The 15,272-nt window shown below is 34.2% G+C and overlaps 1 protein-coding gene across 1 annotated transcript; it reads left to right on the top strand.

Annotated features, from left to right (window-relative positions):
- The first annotated feature begins 48 nt into the window (after window positions 1-48).
- LOC106135033 (protein disulfide-isomerase) lies at window positions 49-14,742 on the top strand. Its single transcript, XM_013335205.2, has 10 exons — window positions 49-316; window positions 503-700; window positions 969-1,240; window positions 2,998-3,165; window positions 6,776-6,885; window positions 7,257-7,377; window positions 9,771-9,937; window positions 11,730-11,895; window positions 12,452-12,541; window positions 13,104-14,742. The coding sequence occupies exons 1-10, from the start codon at window positions 169-171 to the stop codon at window positions 13,149-13,151; spliced, it is 1,488 nt and encodes a 495-aa protein (XP_013190659.2). The 5' UTR covers window positions 49-168; the 3' UTR covers window positions 13,152-14,742.
- Window positions 14,743-15,272: the final 530 nt, after the last annotated feature.

Genomic DNA, 15,272 nt, shown 5'->3' with positions numbered 1-15,272 from the left:
CTAAGACAAAGATTAAAAAGAATTATCTTAACCAATCACAGTCAAACACACGATCGACGCTGCCACGTCAAAATCGCTCACGAAGCGAATGAAGCAGCAATTTCGGCATTTTATTGTGTGTCGTCTTCCGAGTAGGCTAGTGCAGGATATTATAATAATCAGTCCAAAATGCGTGTAATACTATTTTCACTAGCCATAGCCTTCATAGGTGTTGCGCTCGGAGACGAGGTTCAAACAGAAGACAATGTATTAGTTCTCACGAAAAGCAACTTCGACAGTATTGTTTCTACAACAGATTTCATCTTGGTGGAATTCTGTAAGTTTCTGCTTTTTGTGCACAATTTACTAGTAAATTGGCGACACGAGTAAATATACTGTTATGTTAATTGTGATAATTAATTATTATAGGTCGTTGACACGTCTGTGCTTCTTGTTCTACCGGCGTGCTTTGTGTGCTATGTATTCTGAACTGTACGTATGTAACTGTATGATAATATCACAGATGCACCATGGTGCGGCCATTGCAAGTCTCTAGCGCCGGAATACGCCAAGGCTGCAACAAAACTGGCGGAGGAAGAATCTCCGATCAAGTTGGCTAAGGTGGACGCCACGCAAGAGCAAGATCTTGCTGAGAACTATGGAGTTAGGGGCTACCCAACGCTCAAATTCTTCAGAAATGGCAGTCCTGTTGACTATTCAGGTAATTTTCTAAACCTCTTTTTTTATATTGACAGAAATACTGTGAATTTATTAATCTAGCATTAAAAAAACAGTTTTGTTATTTGAATGCAAGTAATTTCTTCCCACACTTGGTCGAAACAAAAGTAATGATTAGAAGTATAAAATTTTAGTACCTCCATAAAATTGCACTTTTGTTTTCAAAACTATACATTAACACTTATTAAGTGCTCCTAAACGGCATTTAAGTGTTTTAACACTTTTAACTGTGTAATTTGTTTTCCAACAAGGTGGTCGGCAAGCTGATGACATTGTTGCCTGGTTGAAGAAGAAGACTGGTCCACCTGCCATTGAGGTCACATCTGCTGAGCAAGCCAAGGAGCTTATTGCTGCCAACCCAGTCATTGTCTTTGGTTTCTTCACCGACAAGGAAGCGGCTAAGGCTAAAGCTTTCCTTGGAATTGCTGCTATTGTTGATGACCAAATCTTTGCCATCGTCCAAGATGAGAAACTGGTGAAGGAGTTGGAGGCTGAGAACGAAGATGTTGTTCTATTTAAGAACGTAAGTGCATTTACATATCTCCTCAGACTTTTTCTTTGTCTGTCCTTTTCAAACATTTTCCATAAAATAATTATAGGATATTCACAATAAAAAATTGCCCATTATAACAGAAAATGAAAATCAATATCTATATAATATCATTGTAAATTCTAATAGGAAAGAAATAATAGATTTTTTTTATAAATCTAAGTTCAATATCTAAAGGATATATTGTTCATAATCACACTTCATTCCCTGAGGAAAAGCAAGACACTACATATTTTCATGCCATGATGTGCCCAGCATACATCTTTTCCTTACAATTTGTTTTTCTCTTGTATTTTTATTTATTGGGTTTGTTTCCTAATTTGTGTGGATACACATAATAGAGTTTGATTAATGACACTCAAAATTACTGATAGAACACATCCTTTTGTTATAAATTAAATGGTTGTCCAAATGTAAATAAGATAAGGAGTTGGTTGACCTCATCTCTAATGTTCATATTTATAAATTCAACTTATGACATTTTTCACAAAATTATTCTATTAGTGTTCATTTTCATTTGACTAAGTCAAATAATAAATACAATCAGAATAATTCTAATACTTACTGAAGAATATAACCATCTTATAACTATGCGTCAAATAATGATCTCAAACTTATAAAACAGTGAAAAAAACTTGATATATTTAATTCCACATTTTCATTCTCCTGTATTTCTTGTACTTTTTTTAGTTTTATGAAAACATCTTATTATTATTAGTAAGCCTATTTTAATGAAAAGTAACTAAAAAATTTCAAACGCAAAAAAATATTTGGAAAGGGTATTGATTTTCATAAAATCGATTCATTAAAAGTCTTCACACTACAGTTTTACTTTCTACGTAAAGTGAATGCGTGTCGTGTGCCACGTGCGATCATAAGTCGCGGTCGCCACATGTGTACTTGTCTCAAGAATGACGTGCCGTTATCAAAAACCAGACTGTGCCGGCCGGCCGGTGCCTTCACATGATAAAGCGCGTATTTAGCCTAACTACATTCAGATGTTAGTTAAGTATACAGCGATCGTGGCAAGTAGTGTGCCTTTCCCTTCGCGAAAAAGGCGCGGTCTTATGTGTGTTCTCACTTCTCATGAATGAAACTAAACTCTAGTAGGTATGTAATTACCATTTTTTTGTATAAATGTGCTACATTTTATTTTTTAATATTTTATACTACTTTATCATAAATTCCCCGCTGGTGCTAAAGAAATACATCAATCGATGAAATTGATTCAAAACACTTAGTTATGACTGAATAAGTTTCACAACAATGAACGCATGTTCTACTTTTTCTTATGAATGCTTATCATTTCGTTATTGCAGATAGTTACGGTACTGTGAAATTTCTCTGTTTCAATGATTTTTGTAATTATATTAACATAAACCATTAGTTATTTAACAAAAACTTTTAAGTTTAAACTCACTAAGTAAATCGTTACGTTTCTTTGTAAATGTAATCATATCAAACTGTTAATTTACTGTCACTGAAGACTAATACTCGTATAACAAGGCCAACCCAATTATCTTCCCATGAACCGCCTCTCGTCTCCATGACTTTTCTTTTAAGTTTTTCCTGCCATTTATACATTAACCTTAAGTCAATCTATATGTGTATGTATATTTGTTGTTCCTTAATATGTAAATGACGAGACCAATAGATGACGAGGATGAAACCGGGTCTCACACCGGGAAAAACAAAAAGAATACAACACACTTCTTTTCTTTTGTCTACAGTTCGAAGAGCCCCGTGTCAAGTACGAAGCGGAGAAATTCGACGAGGACCTGTTCAAATCATGGGTGTTTGTCAACAGCATGCCCACCATTGTGGAGTTCTCCCACGAGACCGCTTCCAAGATCTTCGGAGGACAGATCAAATACCACCTCCTTCTGTTCCTGTCCAAGGTTAGTGTAACTTTCAATCTATTGAACTATAAAACTATAATATAATATGTGTTGTATGTTTTAGCTATGAATTCGGTCAATGACCTTAACCTTATAAAATTTGTACAATTTTTATATAAAGAATGAACGAACGATTGGCAAATGGTATTGGTTTATTATGATCCCTTTTCGGGGGCAATTGGGATTACGCCAAAAACAGTTGCGTCTGGGTGGTAATTATGACGGGGTTAGGTTTACACAGAAATATATATTGACTGTTTGATAAAAGGGTTAATGTTAACATGTTTTCGTGAATCGTTTCTTTTTTATTACGTCGTTACTATTTATTCGTCCATTGAACTATATAACTTTTAATATTGTAGTTAAATCTGTTTTAGCATAACTTCCGTGAATGTAATTGACGTGAAATTTCAATAAAGATTAGTAGGTATGTAACTGCTTTTTTAGGAAAAAGTTATTTGTATGGATGAAGGCTTACTGGAATCTTTCCATTGGAAAATGGTGGTACGACTTTGGATTTATTTTTTAAATTTGTAAAATGTATTCTGCAGGAGATTCTGGCTATTTCGAATTCAAATGTTTCCAAGTTCAAGTACAGTACAGCACGTAGATAAATATTTATTTATGAACGGCTGTGCATTTATTGTCATTTATGTGTACATATAACTATTTATTAATGTGTATACCTAGAGATAAGATAATATGCATTAAAAGATACACATTATTATCTGTTGTAGCTTCTTAAATTCATGTTATTCACATTATTAAAGATTATTTTAACCAAAGTCAAAAAATATATTACTGCAACCATAGATTGAGTGCTTTTTATCTAGTAAAGTACTAATTCCGTTAATGACTCGTACGCGAGGGAAGCCGCAGGCAAAAACTAGTGTCCCGTGAAGGTTACAATCAAAGGAGAAAGTTCATGTCAGTTTCAAATAAGACCCCTGTGAAAGTACACCGATGTCTGTGAATGCGCTTGCGCATGCTCAGCTAAGGTTGTTGGTATCTCTTTATCGAAACAAAAAATGGCACACTTTATTCTCCTATTTAGAGGACAGTGTTTTGTACCGCTATTTTTCCTCATAGTATTTTCTTAGTGCTATGTGGTTTCCGGTACATTAGAATAGAACGACTCCATATCTTCCCCATGGATGTCGTAAAAGACGACTTAGAGATAGGCTTATAAACTTAGGATTCTTCTTTTAAGCGACGGGCTAGCAACCTATATGTATCTCCTGATTCTTCAATTCCAAACGTGGCCTATCAGTCTTTTCAAGACTGTTGCCTCTGTCTACCCCGAAAGGGATATAGACGTGACTATACATATGTATAAATGTAAGTAGTATTTTCTTCGATTATGTGATCGATGCTTAAATGAAGATCAGAAATGTTATTATTATTATGTTTCAGCTCTCGTGATTTTTTGTGATGTACCTACTTAGTATAATTATCATCTAGTAAATGCACAAGTTTCATACTTGTAACGTCACTAATGTGAGCTGTAAAGATCATTAAATATGTATATCGCTCTGTGACATGAAAGTACCGTGGTATGGGGATTTAATGTTTAAAAAAGGCTAAACTTGAGATAGTTTTAGCTTTGTTTCGTGATAATTGTTGAAGAATCGTTCAAAATTGTTATTTGGGGGGGGAGATAAACCCAAGTTTGTAAATATTGAAAGTGAATGATAATCTTTATAAATTGTAGCTATTAAAAATTATGTAGATAAAAATAGATCCTACGTCACGCGAAGCAATCATGGGTTTCAATAGAATTTGGTAGTCCAATTACAAACTACTACTAGAATACATAATAAATGTCAAATAAATATAGCTTTTCTATTTGAAGGCACGATCAAAGACTGCCATGGTTGTATAATTGATCATTTTTAATAAAAAACTTAAACAATCCAATAAATAGGTTAGGTTGTCTGTAGATATAAAATGTATTGTAAAATTTGCTCCGAGTTTGTTACCTTAGAGAGCATTTTACCGTGATTATTGTTATGCAAAACTAACACCAGCTTCGAAAGCAAATCACGTCTTTATCCCTTATGGATTAGACAGAGCCAATAGACACGAAGACTCGAGAGACCTTTTTAGATTGATTAAAGATGACAGTGAATTTAAAGATAGGTAGATAAAGTGAAATTATAGATTTAGAAGAAAGTGAATAGGAGACAGGTTGCTGGTCTATCACCTAAAAGAAGAATAAAATAGAATCCTGTAACAATAATCCTTTCCCTTGATTGGCTTTAACAATTTATAAATAAATTTGCGCGGAAAGAGAAGCAGTTGACACACACTAATGTTTCTTCATTATCAACCATCAGCGACGCTGTAAATTATTAGGAAATTCCTCGTACTTAGAAATACAAAAAAATATTATTGAAAAAACATTATAATGCTGATAATATCAAAAAGATAACGGTCTCTATTTTGTTCTTCATCTCATTATACTTGTATAGTTTTGATCAGCATAGCGGCTAACCGGATAGGTGACTCAGAACCTGTTTTGTCATACGTCCGACGAGCTAGCGCTAGCAATTCTTATTTTAAACGTGTTTGTTCCACTGTTTTTTTTTTAATTACCTGCTGCAGAATTCCATCCCTTAGCCATAATTTATGGTATGCTTGCCCAAATAGATTATAATGATTCTGCCTGAATGGAGGCACTTTTCTACGGAAATCAGCTTTTAACTCTTTTCGACATAAAATTTCAAACGTTCAATATAACTTTCTGTATGTGTTACCTTGTCCAATATTGGTTTGGTTTCCCTGCAAAGGTTTTGAAGGACCCGGGAGCTTCATATATAAATGATGAGTAGTGTTGTTAATATATTTGTATAAAAAATTGTTGATTTCTTTTACCTATTGCAAAATTAATTTTCTAGTTTTTACGTTATCGATGGTATGCTCTCTCCTCTAGATATATTTATTTTACGTTGAGAATTAATGTTATACAGTTTTTCTCTTGTTATGTGTTAAAATGTTTGGCGCCACCACTACTCGCCGGCTCGATATTGTGTAAATACAATGAGCCTCCCGCTGGGTTTTGTCCTTAGTTTCAAGAGTAATCTTCATGGAAAGCCTTTATGTTTATCTTGTTTTAAATAAAAACCTACTTTAGATGAACATGTTCCAAGGAAGTTATTTAATGTTTTTTTTACGAATATGCTTTCCTTCTTCTTTACTTTTTGCAAGTTTAAATACTTCAAGTTAAATTATGCGACTGCAGAGAAGGCACTGTCTAATGTCTATTTCTCTATGGAATTCTTGTTAACTGCCAACCCTGATTGACGATTCAACATGAAAGATTTCTAATAGGTTATTCATCATAACTTTCTGGCTTGATTATTAATGTTGTTATTAAAGATGAACGTTAATTTGCCCACTGTCATGGCGGCACAGGTTCAAATCCTACTGCAGTCATTTATATCTATCAAGGAATCTATTTGCTTACATTCTTACTAACTTCTACTACTAACTAGGCTACTGGATGTCACATTTTATCCAATATGGGTTAGGTTCCCCTGCGTAAGACAGACTGGTCTCGCTTCGTGTAAAGAAGATGTCTAATATTATTTATTATTTCCTTCTCGTGCAGAAAAATGGTGATTTCGACAAGTACCTGGAAGACCTGAAACCCGTTGCCAAGGCCTACCGCGACAGGATCATGACTGTGGCGATCGATACCGATGAGGATGACCACCAGAGGTATGTATTTGTCACTAGCTTCTCCGCCCTGTTTCGGTCCCGTGGGAATTGTCAGAGAAAAGAAATGAGTTATAGTCTATCTATGTGCCATGTAAATCTCTAAGAGAGAAATATTTTTATAGATAATTCACAGCCCAAAATGCTGGGTCTTGGGATTTGAAATTTGACAGGTGCCTTATGTGGTGTAACAGAGGATTTCCGAAATTCTCGCGGCAACATAAATTTGCGATAATTTCGTGTAGAGAAAAAGGGTTTTCAATGAATTTTAATCCAATATCTCTTTAGTAATTGCAGCAACTAAGTTTTGGTAAGGTTAAGTAAGGTTTTTGTTTTTTCTTTCTAAAAAAAAATAAAACTTGTTTTTTACCCAGGATCCTGGAATTCTTCGGCATGAAGAAGGACGAAGTTCCATCAGCGCGTCTCATCGCCCTGGAACAAGACATGGCCAAGTACAAGCCTCCCACCGACGAGATCACAGCCAACAGCATCGAGGTTAGTCACTATTACTTACTTTTGCCCGTGACTTCACTACCGTGGGAATGAGTAGGATAGATATTGCATGTGTGACCTCAGTATTTTATCAAAATTTAGGGAAAACGAAGCAGATAGACGTTTCGTATTTAAAATATGTATTGGTATATAAATACAAAATTAAGTATGGATGTCCTTTCCTAATTCACTATATTCATACAGAATTTTAGCCCTTTGCGAAAAGTATAACATAATGTTAATTGAAATCGGTTCAGTGGTTAGCCGTAAAGGCGTAAGAGAGACAGACATTCGCGTTCATAGTGTTGAGTATGAGTTTATTTTATAATCTCCACGATCTATGATTATGCATAAGGTATTTCTTGTTCTAAGAAGTCCACTTGCACTCACTCCAGTATCCCCAATTGTACCCTCAGCCCTTTTGCACCAGGGCCTTAATTTGTTGATAGACTATTGATTTCTGAATGTCTTGAAAAAGTTCATTATTACTTATCACTTGGTTGATAAAGTAGCTGATATCATGTTCATTATGTTCTTCGTTGCAATGAATTTGTATTTGTCAATTTCATATCCGGAAGTTGGTGACATTGAGGTACAGTGATTGATGATTTACGATACAACGGTAGTATACATTTCTTTGTGGCCCATTGTACAAGAATTTTCTAAAAACTGTTGAATTTGATGATCGTTTGTCAAAGGCATACCCCGGACTCCTCTTCAGAGTAGTGAGGATGCAACTAAAGCCAGGAGGAAAATACACACATATAATCACGTTTATATCCCTTGCGGGGTAGACAGAGCCAACAGTCTTAAAATGACTGATAGGCCGCGTTCAGCGGTTTGGCTTAATGATAGAATTGAAATTCAAATAGTGACAGGTATTTTTAAATTTATTTGTTTATTGTATTTTAACGACAAATATGTTTTTCCAAAAGAGACTTTCCGCGGTATTTTACTCTTTAATGTTATATTTAATAGCTTTAAAACCGACTGATTATACCTTGTTATATTATAAACACATCACGATAAAATAGTAATTTTTCGGTCAGTTAACAAATTAATTATGCACGTAAAATTTATTTTATATTACACAGTAGCGTATAATAGCATGTTTATAAATAACATCGTAACGTAACTTAATTCTATCGAACAGTTTAGAAATGTGTACATTTAAAATGTTACTTGTTTCGCATTAGTAACCGTAGAATTAATTAGTTACGGTCATGTTACGGTTGTAAATAGAATCTTGCTTGGTGCACTGGTCTTGCCTTCGTCTAAGATGTAAAACTTTTCAAAGATAACTTTCTCGTATAAACACAGGTGCAAAAATCCTTGCGTATATCAGTATAGTCAAACTTGATATGACAAACTAGTATGACTCGATAGGAAACTGCGTTAATTAACATTGTCATTCTTTCTTATCACCACATAGTTCATATTGAATTCTCACTTGCCGGCTGGTTGAATGATTTTATATCATTTAAAAGGGCATTGTAACAGATTGCTTTAACTCTTTCACAGTACATCTAGAAATGATTTTAAACTAAATGGTTTATAAGTTCAAGATAGGGTCACACATAGTAAGTCTTAAACAAGATAGCATACTCAACGTTACATTATTACCTGTTGTTTAATGTCTCTGATTGCAAGTCTATCGATAAAATTTTATTTTCCATTTTAATCTGACCAGGTGTCAAACTTGTGTCTCAGCGAAAATATATTGCATTTTTTGACATTTGTATGGAAATCAATTTTAAAGCTCGTAATTGCAAAAACCCTTACAGCGTTATACAACGGTGTAATCGTGCGCAGCGTTTTTAATCACAGTTTGCGTTGTCGCCAGCCGTCTCTATCGCTCACTTCACGGTGTTTGTCGCCGTAAATGTCAATAGTATGTGATTACTGCTTGCGATTAAGACTGTGGTGGTCTGTGATGTATATATATTTATAGGTATATAGATGGTTTTTTTCTTAATTGGTTCCTTCGTGAGTCTGGTTTGTCTTCTTAGGACTATTGCGAATAAATACTGTTTATGAACTCTGTTTCCTGTACTCTGTTATTGTGTATTACCTGTAATTTTATCAAAATCGGTTCAACTATTTAGTAGTAACAGCATTAACTATAAAAGTTGGCTCTCTGTATCGTGTATTTTATTATAGCACAAAGTCATAATCTAAAAAATACAAGGAAAGATATTCATTTCGCTGAGTAAGATATCGTCGCTGATAATTTGATTAAGACAGTTTGTATGTATCATAAAATAATAAGACTACATAATTAAGAAAGAGCTAAAGCTAGCATCAATCATCACATCATCACCAATTAAGTAAAGCATTCTGTTTTTGCATAAAAGGTACTTGTTCTTACTAAGAACCGTATAAATTGTTATATACAGGAGTTCGTGCAATCCTTCTTCGCCGGCACCCTGAAACAGCACCTGTTGAGCGAAGACCTGCCTTCGGACTGGAACGCCAAGCCTGTGAAAGTGCTCGTCGCCACCAACTTTGATGAAGTGGTCTTCGACGAGGGCAAGAAGGTGCTGGTCGAGTTCTACGCACCTTGGTGAGTGTTCTTTATTTATTTGTGTTTACAGCAAGGGAATCATTATTTGACATCGGAGTTAGTGAGAAGTATCAGCGCTTATAAAAATCCGAAATAAAAATGTCTATATTTCTAATACATTACATCATCGTGCAAATTTGTAAATGTGTCGATAAAACTAAGTCTGATTACAGCCTACTAATGCCCAAATATTTATGAATGGTAATTGCCGGTTTTATTGCTAAGGCTATCTGAAAACTAAACAAGAAATAAAATAACTCTTAATATGAAATTACTATGAAACAAGTTTATTACTAGATCCTTTCGTTTATACGTTTTAAAAAGGTGATTTCTGAAAGTCTACTTTCTCTTCTCCTAAGAAACTATCAATACTAATATTATAAATGTGAAAGTTTGTTTCTCCGTCTACCACGTCGAAACAACTGAATTGATTATTGAATTATGTATAAATATTGTGAAATACGGAGGTAGACATAGGGAGGGTACTTTTCAAACTAAGTAAGTAAGTTTAAAAAACTTGATTTCATAATTTTACATTACACATGTCGTGAATCGTTCACCTGTTCTCAATGATAAATATTTTTTCAGCAGGTGTAATAATAACAATTTTATGTTTATTTAACAGTCCATTTGCGCAAATAACTTTTGTTGTCGACCTAGATGTTTGGATGTGAATTATGTCAAGTTCATGTAGGGTTATAGTATTTAAGTACTGTAATGCCTATAGGCGTGCTTTGTTTCTTCAACTACGCTTGGTCATTTGTTATAGCGCTAAATATTATATACCATATAAACCACTATATGCTTAGATACTAATATTGACGTATTTATAGTTTAACAAATAATATTGTACCAACACAATCCAGATCTTAATGGTTAGCCTTGATGAGTCAACCATTTAAATCAGTATCATGACAATTACTCAGGGTTGCTACTATTCAAGATAAACATGATTTTATCATTTCAAGATTAGTTTCCTAATTCATTGAAACTCACCAACATGCATCTCGCAATAAAGTTCAATTTGGCATAACCTACATACAAAACCTAGATGAGATAGCTACTGTGTTATTTAACAGCAAACTGTCTTATTGCGTCAAGTGTATTTGGGCAAGTGGGCGGCTGAAAGCGATTCGTTAGACAGTATTCACTGAGCTAGGTACAATTAATTCGAGCTTGTCGCATAACCCAATGGCTCGGAAAATACCTATTATGCAGATGTTATCATTGTTGCTAACTACACTGATTATTCTGATTGCATGACGTGTATTTGCCAGGGTCAAGAACGAATGACAGTGTTGATAACGTGAAGAGATATTTTTAAGCTCGATTAAAAAAAATTAATGGCTTAATATTATATATAAAAAAATAATAATTATTATTATTATTTCTTAGCACTATTTACGAGGTTTGGACTGGGCTGGGGTACGCTGCGCAGTTTGAGTTTCTTGAAAATCCCACCATTTCATCAAAATCTTATTAGGGTATTTGATTTGCGTTAATATTATTTTTATTTTCAACGGAGGAGATTCTCAATTTATCGATTGGGATCTTTTTATACATACGAACTAGCTTCTGCCAAGAGTTTCACTCCCGTATATACCTTTGTTACTCCTGCCCTCGTATCATTCCGTTTCACGTCGCAATAAAAAGCAAAACAGCGACCTTTTTTCGCTCAATGAATGCGTCGCGCGTGCTATGCTACGGGGCTGAAGTTTAGGTTTCTGGATTTATTGGTTACAAACAAAAAAACCTTTTTTTTTTAAGTTAAATTAATTATATTTTTGTTCAGGTGCGGCCACTGCAAACAGCTCGCGCCCATCTACGACAAGCTGGGCGAGCATTTCGAGAAGGACGATGACGTCATCATCGCCAAGATGGACGCCACGGTCAACGAACTCGAGCACACCAAGATCACGTCGTTCCCCACCATCAAACTGTACACTAAGGACAATCAGGTGCGTACGAACCCATAAAGCTATGTTAAGAACGTAGGGATGTATACTATTGGAGGGAACAAGTATGAAGGGATCATGGTGAACATATCGTGCTGTTTCCTATGGGAATAGGCGGTACGCATACACGCTCGGAGGGCATTCTTACGAGAACGATAACGTCATCATAATCGGTAAGATGGAACCAAAGGCGTCAAACGGCCATGATTCCACTGTAATTTCTGACCTTACTATTACTAGACAAAGCTCTTCAACAACCTCTTCAAACCGAGTTAACAAGTCAAGAAGTATATCACTACCACATAAGCAATAAGCATATCTTAAATCATATTACATATGTAATATGTGATATTTTTATACAGCCATGACAAGACAACTCGTGACTACACTACCATATGACGGAAATTACCCATTATTACAATGAGAAACACCAAGCCACATTTGTCAAGGGGCCGAATGTTGGATGCAGGCTGTCTCCAACAGAGCGAGATGTAGGTCTTTGGCGAAGGCCTATGATGATGAAAATGAGTAAGGTGCTCACGAATGATATCTGTTTCAGGTGCGCGAGTACAACGGTGAGAGGACGCTGGCCGGCCTCACCAAGTTCGTGGAGACTGACGGAGAAGCCGCCGAGGCCACACCTAGCGTGGTGAGTTAACATTTTAATAAAGTTTACTGGGTTTAAGAGTTACATGGTCTGAAGATGCACCTCACAAAATTTTTCCCGTGACGTGAAAGGCGACTACAAGAATAATAAGCACTTTCATCAAAGCTTCCATACTGAACTGGGAATGAATGGGCCCATTGAATTGTCGTGATCAATTCGTCTCAGTTTACCCTCATGGGACTACACTGAATGATTTTCCTCCCAAATGTCCCATTACCATTATAAGAACACTAAACATAGTGTGTCAGCTAGATGTGGCCTTCAGTTCTTGTAACTCGTCTCTGTATACTCACGTGAAGACCATTTTCTACCTATGGCTTACATGTTAATTTTGTTTGGGCTGGATATGACGTTGTTTTTTTTAACCATCCTTAAAAAGGGGTTCTCAATTCGACCGTATATCTTCGAAGTCTACAAATTTTGCAATGAACTATTCTTTGCAAATGTTTATTATTTTTTTCAACCGACTTCAAAAAAGGAGGAGGTTATCAATTCTACCGCATTTTTCATATGTACAAATTTAACAAATAACCATTCTTTGCAGAGCGAATTCGAAGAGGAGGAGGAGGCCCCAGCGAGGGACGAGTTATAAGCTCATCAACCCTTATGACACTTCCATAGCATAGGCCTGTATAGATTATAATTTACTTTTATACTTAATCTACACTATAATGTTTGCATTTCATTCGCTAGACTGTTATTTCTAAAACGTTGAGGTTGTACCAACTATGTTAAGTCTTTGATATTCAGGTTAATACTCTGTCTTCTTTCATCATTTCTCGTCAATTTATTTATTCGGTAAACGCATAATTTATTTGACGGACGGACAACAGCATTACTTAGTTTGTGTACAATGTATTTATAATTTCTGTATCATAATGGGATATCCTTACATTCCTTAGTACAAGTTGTGTTACATCGAACAATGTTGTTGTAAGTTATTTTTTTTTTAATAAAAGTGAATATTATATTTTCATCACAAACAGATTCTATTTAAGACTAAACCAATGATATATTTTTATTTAAATTTCGTAGAATTTTAAGAATTTATTTCAATGTGTTAAAAACTGTAACTGATTTGTATGAAAATTTATCTCAGTCCATATATTTATATAAATGTCAATGTGTAAATATTGATTGAATTGCCAAACCTGCGTTGTGTATCTATTGTGGATACAGAAATTGATAAATAAATAATAATAGAAAATATTTTTTTTTCTTTTATGCCTTTCCCAAGTCATTAAACAAATAATTTGGTTTTCAGAAATTAATATTAAATGTTATTGGGACATAGAAAAAGTAAAAGTCATGTTTGCGTGATAATTATTTTATTATCTTAAATACATACAACGATTATTACAACATAACTTTTAAATAACGTTAAGCTTGTTCACTTAAATTATCACATTAATACCAAAAGAACATTTAATTGAGACAATCATGGAATGGTCCGATTAACTTATTAGCATACACGTCACTTTGGTATAGGGGTTAACACAGTAAGGTAACTTTTGTTACTGTAAACCTATTTTTAGTAGCGGATACCTCGCATAATTAGTTTTTTTTTATCCACAATAATAATTGCAAAATATTTACCACAATTTCTGGAGAATTATATATTAGTAAGACGAGGGCTTATTTAAAAAACTAGGCCATAATTAGTTATTATATTCACAAAATATAAAATAATGTTATAAAACATACGCAGAAGGACCAACAACCGCCACTAAAAATAAATAGTACAGTGGACTTGGGACTTTTTTATGGAACAAGGTAACTGCCATATTGTAATCAGGAAAGAGAAAATATTAATTTTGAGAAAAAAATGTTTATTTGAATCCATTAATAGGTATCATTCAATTTAACATTCATTTGAAATAATTGTTAATTTTGTGTTTGTTTATACAGTCCAGAACATTGGTTTACACGATTTCCAGCTGTTCTTCATTCATATTGTTCCATATCTGAGGTCAAACCAACGCTGACTTGGCTGTAGTGTACAACCATACACAAAACATGCGATTAATATACGCCTTTGACTGAGATACATCTACATTATATAACTCAATATTTAATTCCTGATACATTAATACATACATCATGTTTTGGGAACATATTTGTAGGGAAATGTAGAATTGGTATTAGGGCAGGCAGTGGATTTACGTTACAACATTTGTAATTATGTGCGATCAAAATGCAATTGATTTATGTAGTACATAATATAAAAGTTCGTTTTCAGATTTTTTCCTCAATGTTCTTTTGAACATCAAATAAATCCATTTCAATAAATATTTTAAAATATACAAATAATTTTCACGTATTGTTGATTCTATTTTTATTCAAGTATACTCGTATATAAATTACTTACTTGCAATTCATACTTGATCAATCCTTAAATTTAAATGCCTGTTATATACCTATAATGCAATATTACTTTTTTTAAAACAAAATTACATAATCTAAAATTCACAACGAAAAAAAAATATAATGAATATGAAAACTCAGGATTAAAATCTGCACTACAAGTGCTATATATGCAAAACGATACCATAGGTACCATAACATAAATATAACAATACTATCACATTCCATCCAGTCGATCCTTCCTCGAATACTATAAAATCGTGAATTTAAATACCTGAGGGATTATTCACAAAGTAAAATATCTTCCCTCTCTCTCTATCTACGTAAACAGAAATTGTAGAAAAGAAGA

The sequence above is a fragment of the Amyelois transitella genome, chromosome 11 (genome assembly GCF_032362555.1).
Source record: "Amyelois transitella isolate CPQ chromosome 11, ilAmyTran1.1, whole genome shotgun sequence".
NCBI lineage: Eukaryota > Metazoa > Arthropoda > Insecta > Lepidoptera > Pyralidae > Amyelois > Amyelois transitella.
The sequence above is the reverse complement of the archived record's forward strand: the minus strand, read 5'-3'. Positions and strand labels throughout refer to the sequence as shown.

What these genes read in the sequence shown, in the direction of transcription:
- LOC106135033 (XM_013335205.2), top strand. Translation starts at nt 169, where the DNA reads ATGCGTGTAATACTATTTTCACTAGCCATAGCCTTCATAGGTGTTGCG. An exon ending in TTTCATCTTGGTGGAATTCT is followed by an intron (nt 317 to 502) that starts GTAAGTTTCTGC and finishes ATAATATCACAG; the next exon opens with ATGCACCATGGTGCGGCCAT. An exon ending in GATGAGGATGACCACCAGAG is followed by an intron (nt 6,886 to 7,256) that starts GTATGTATTTGT and finishes TTTTTTACCCAG; the next exon opens with GATCCTGGAATTCTTCGGCA.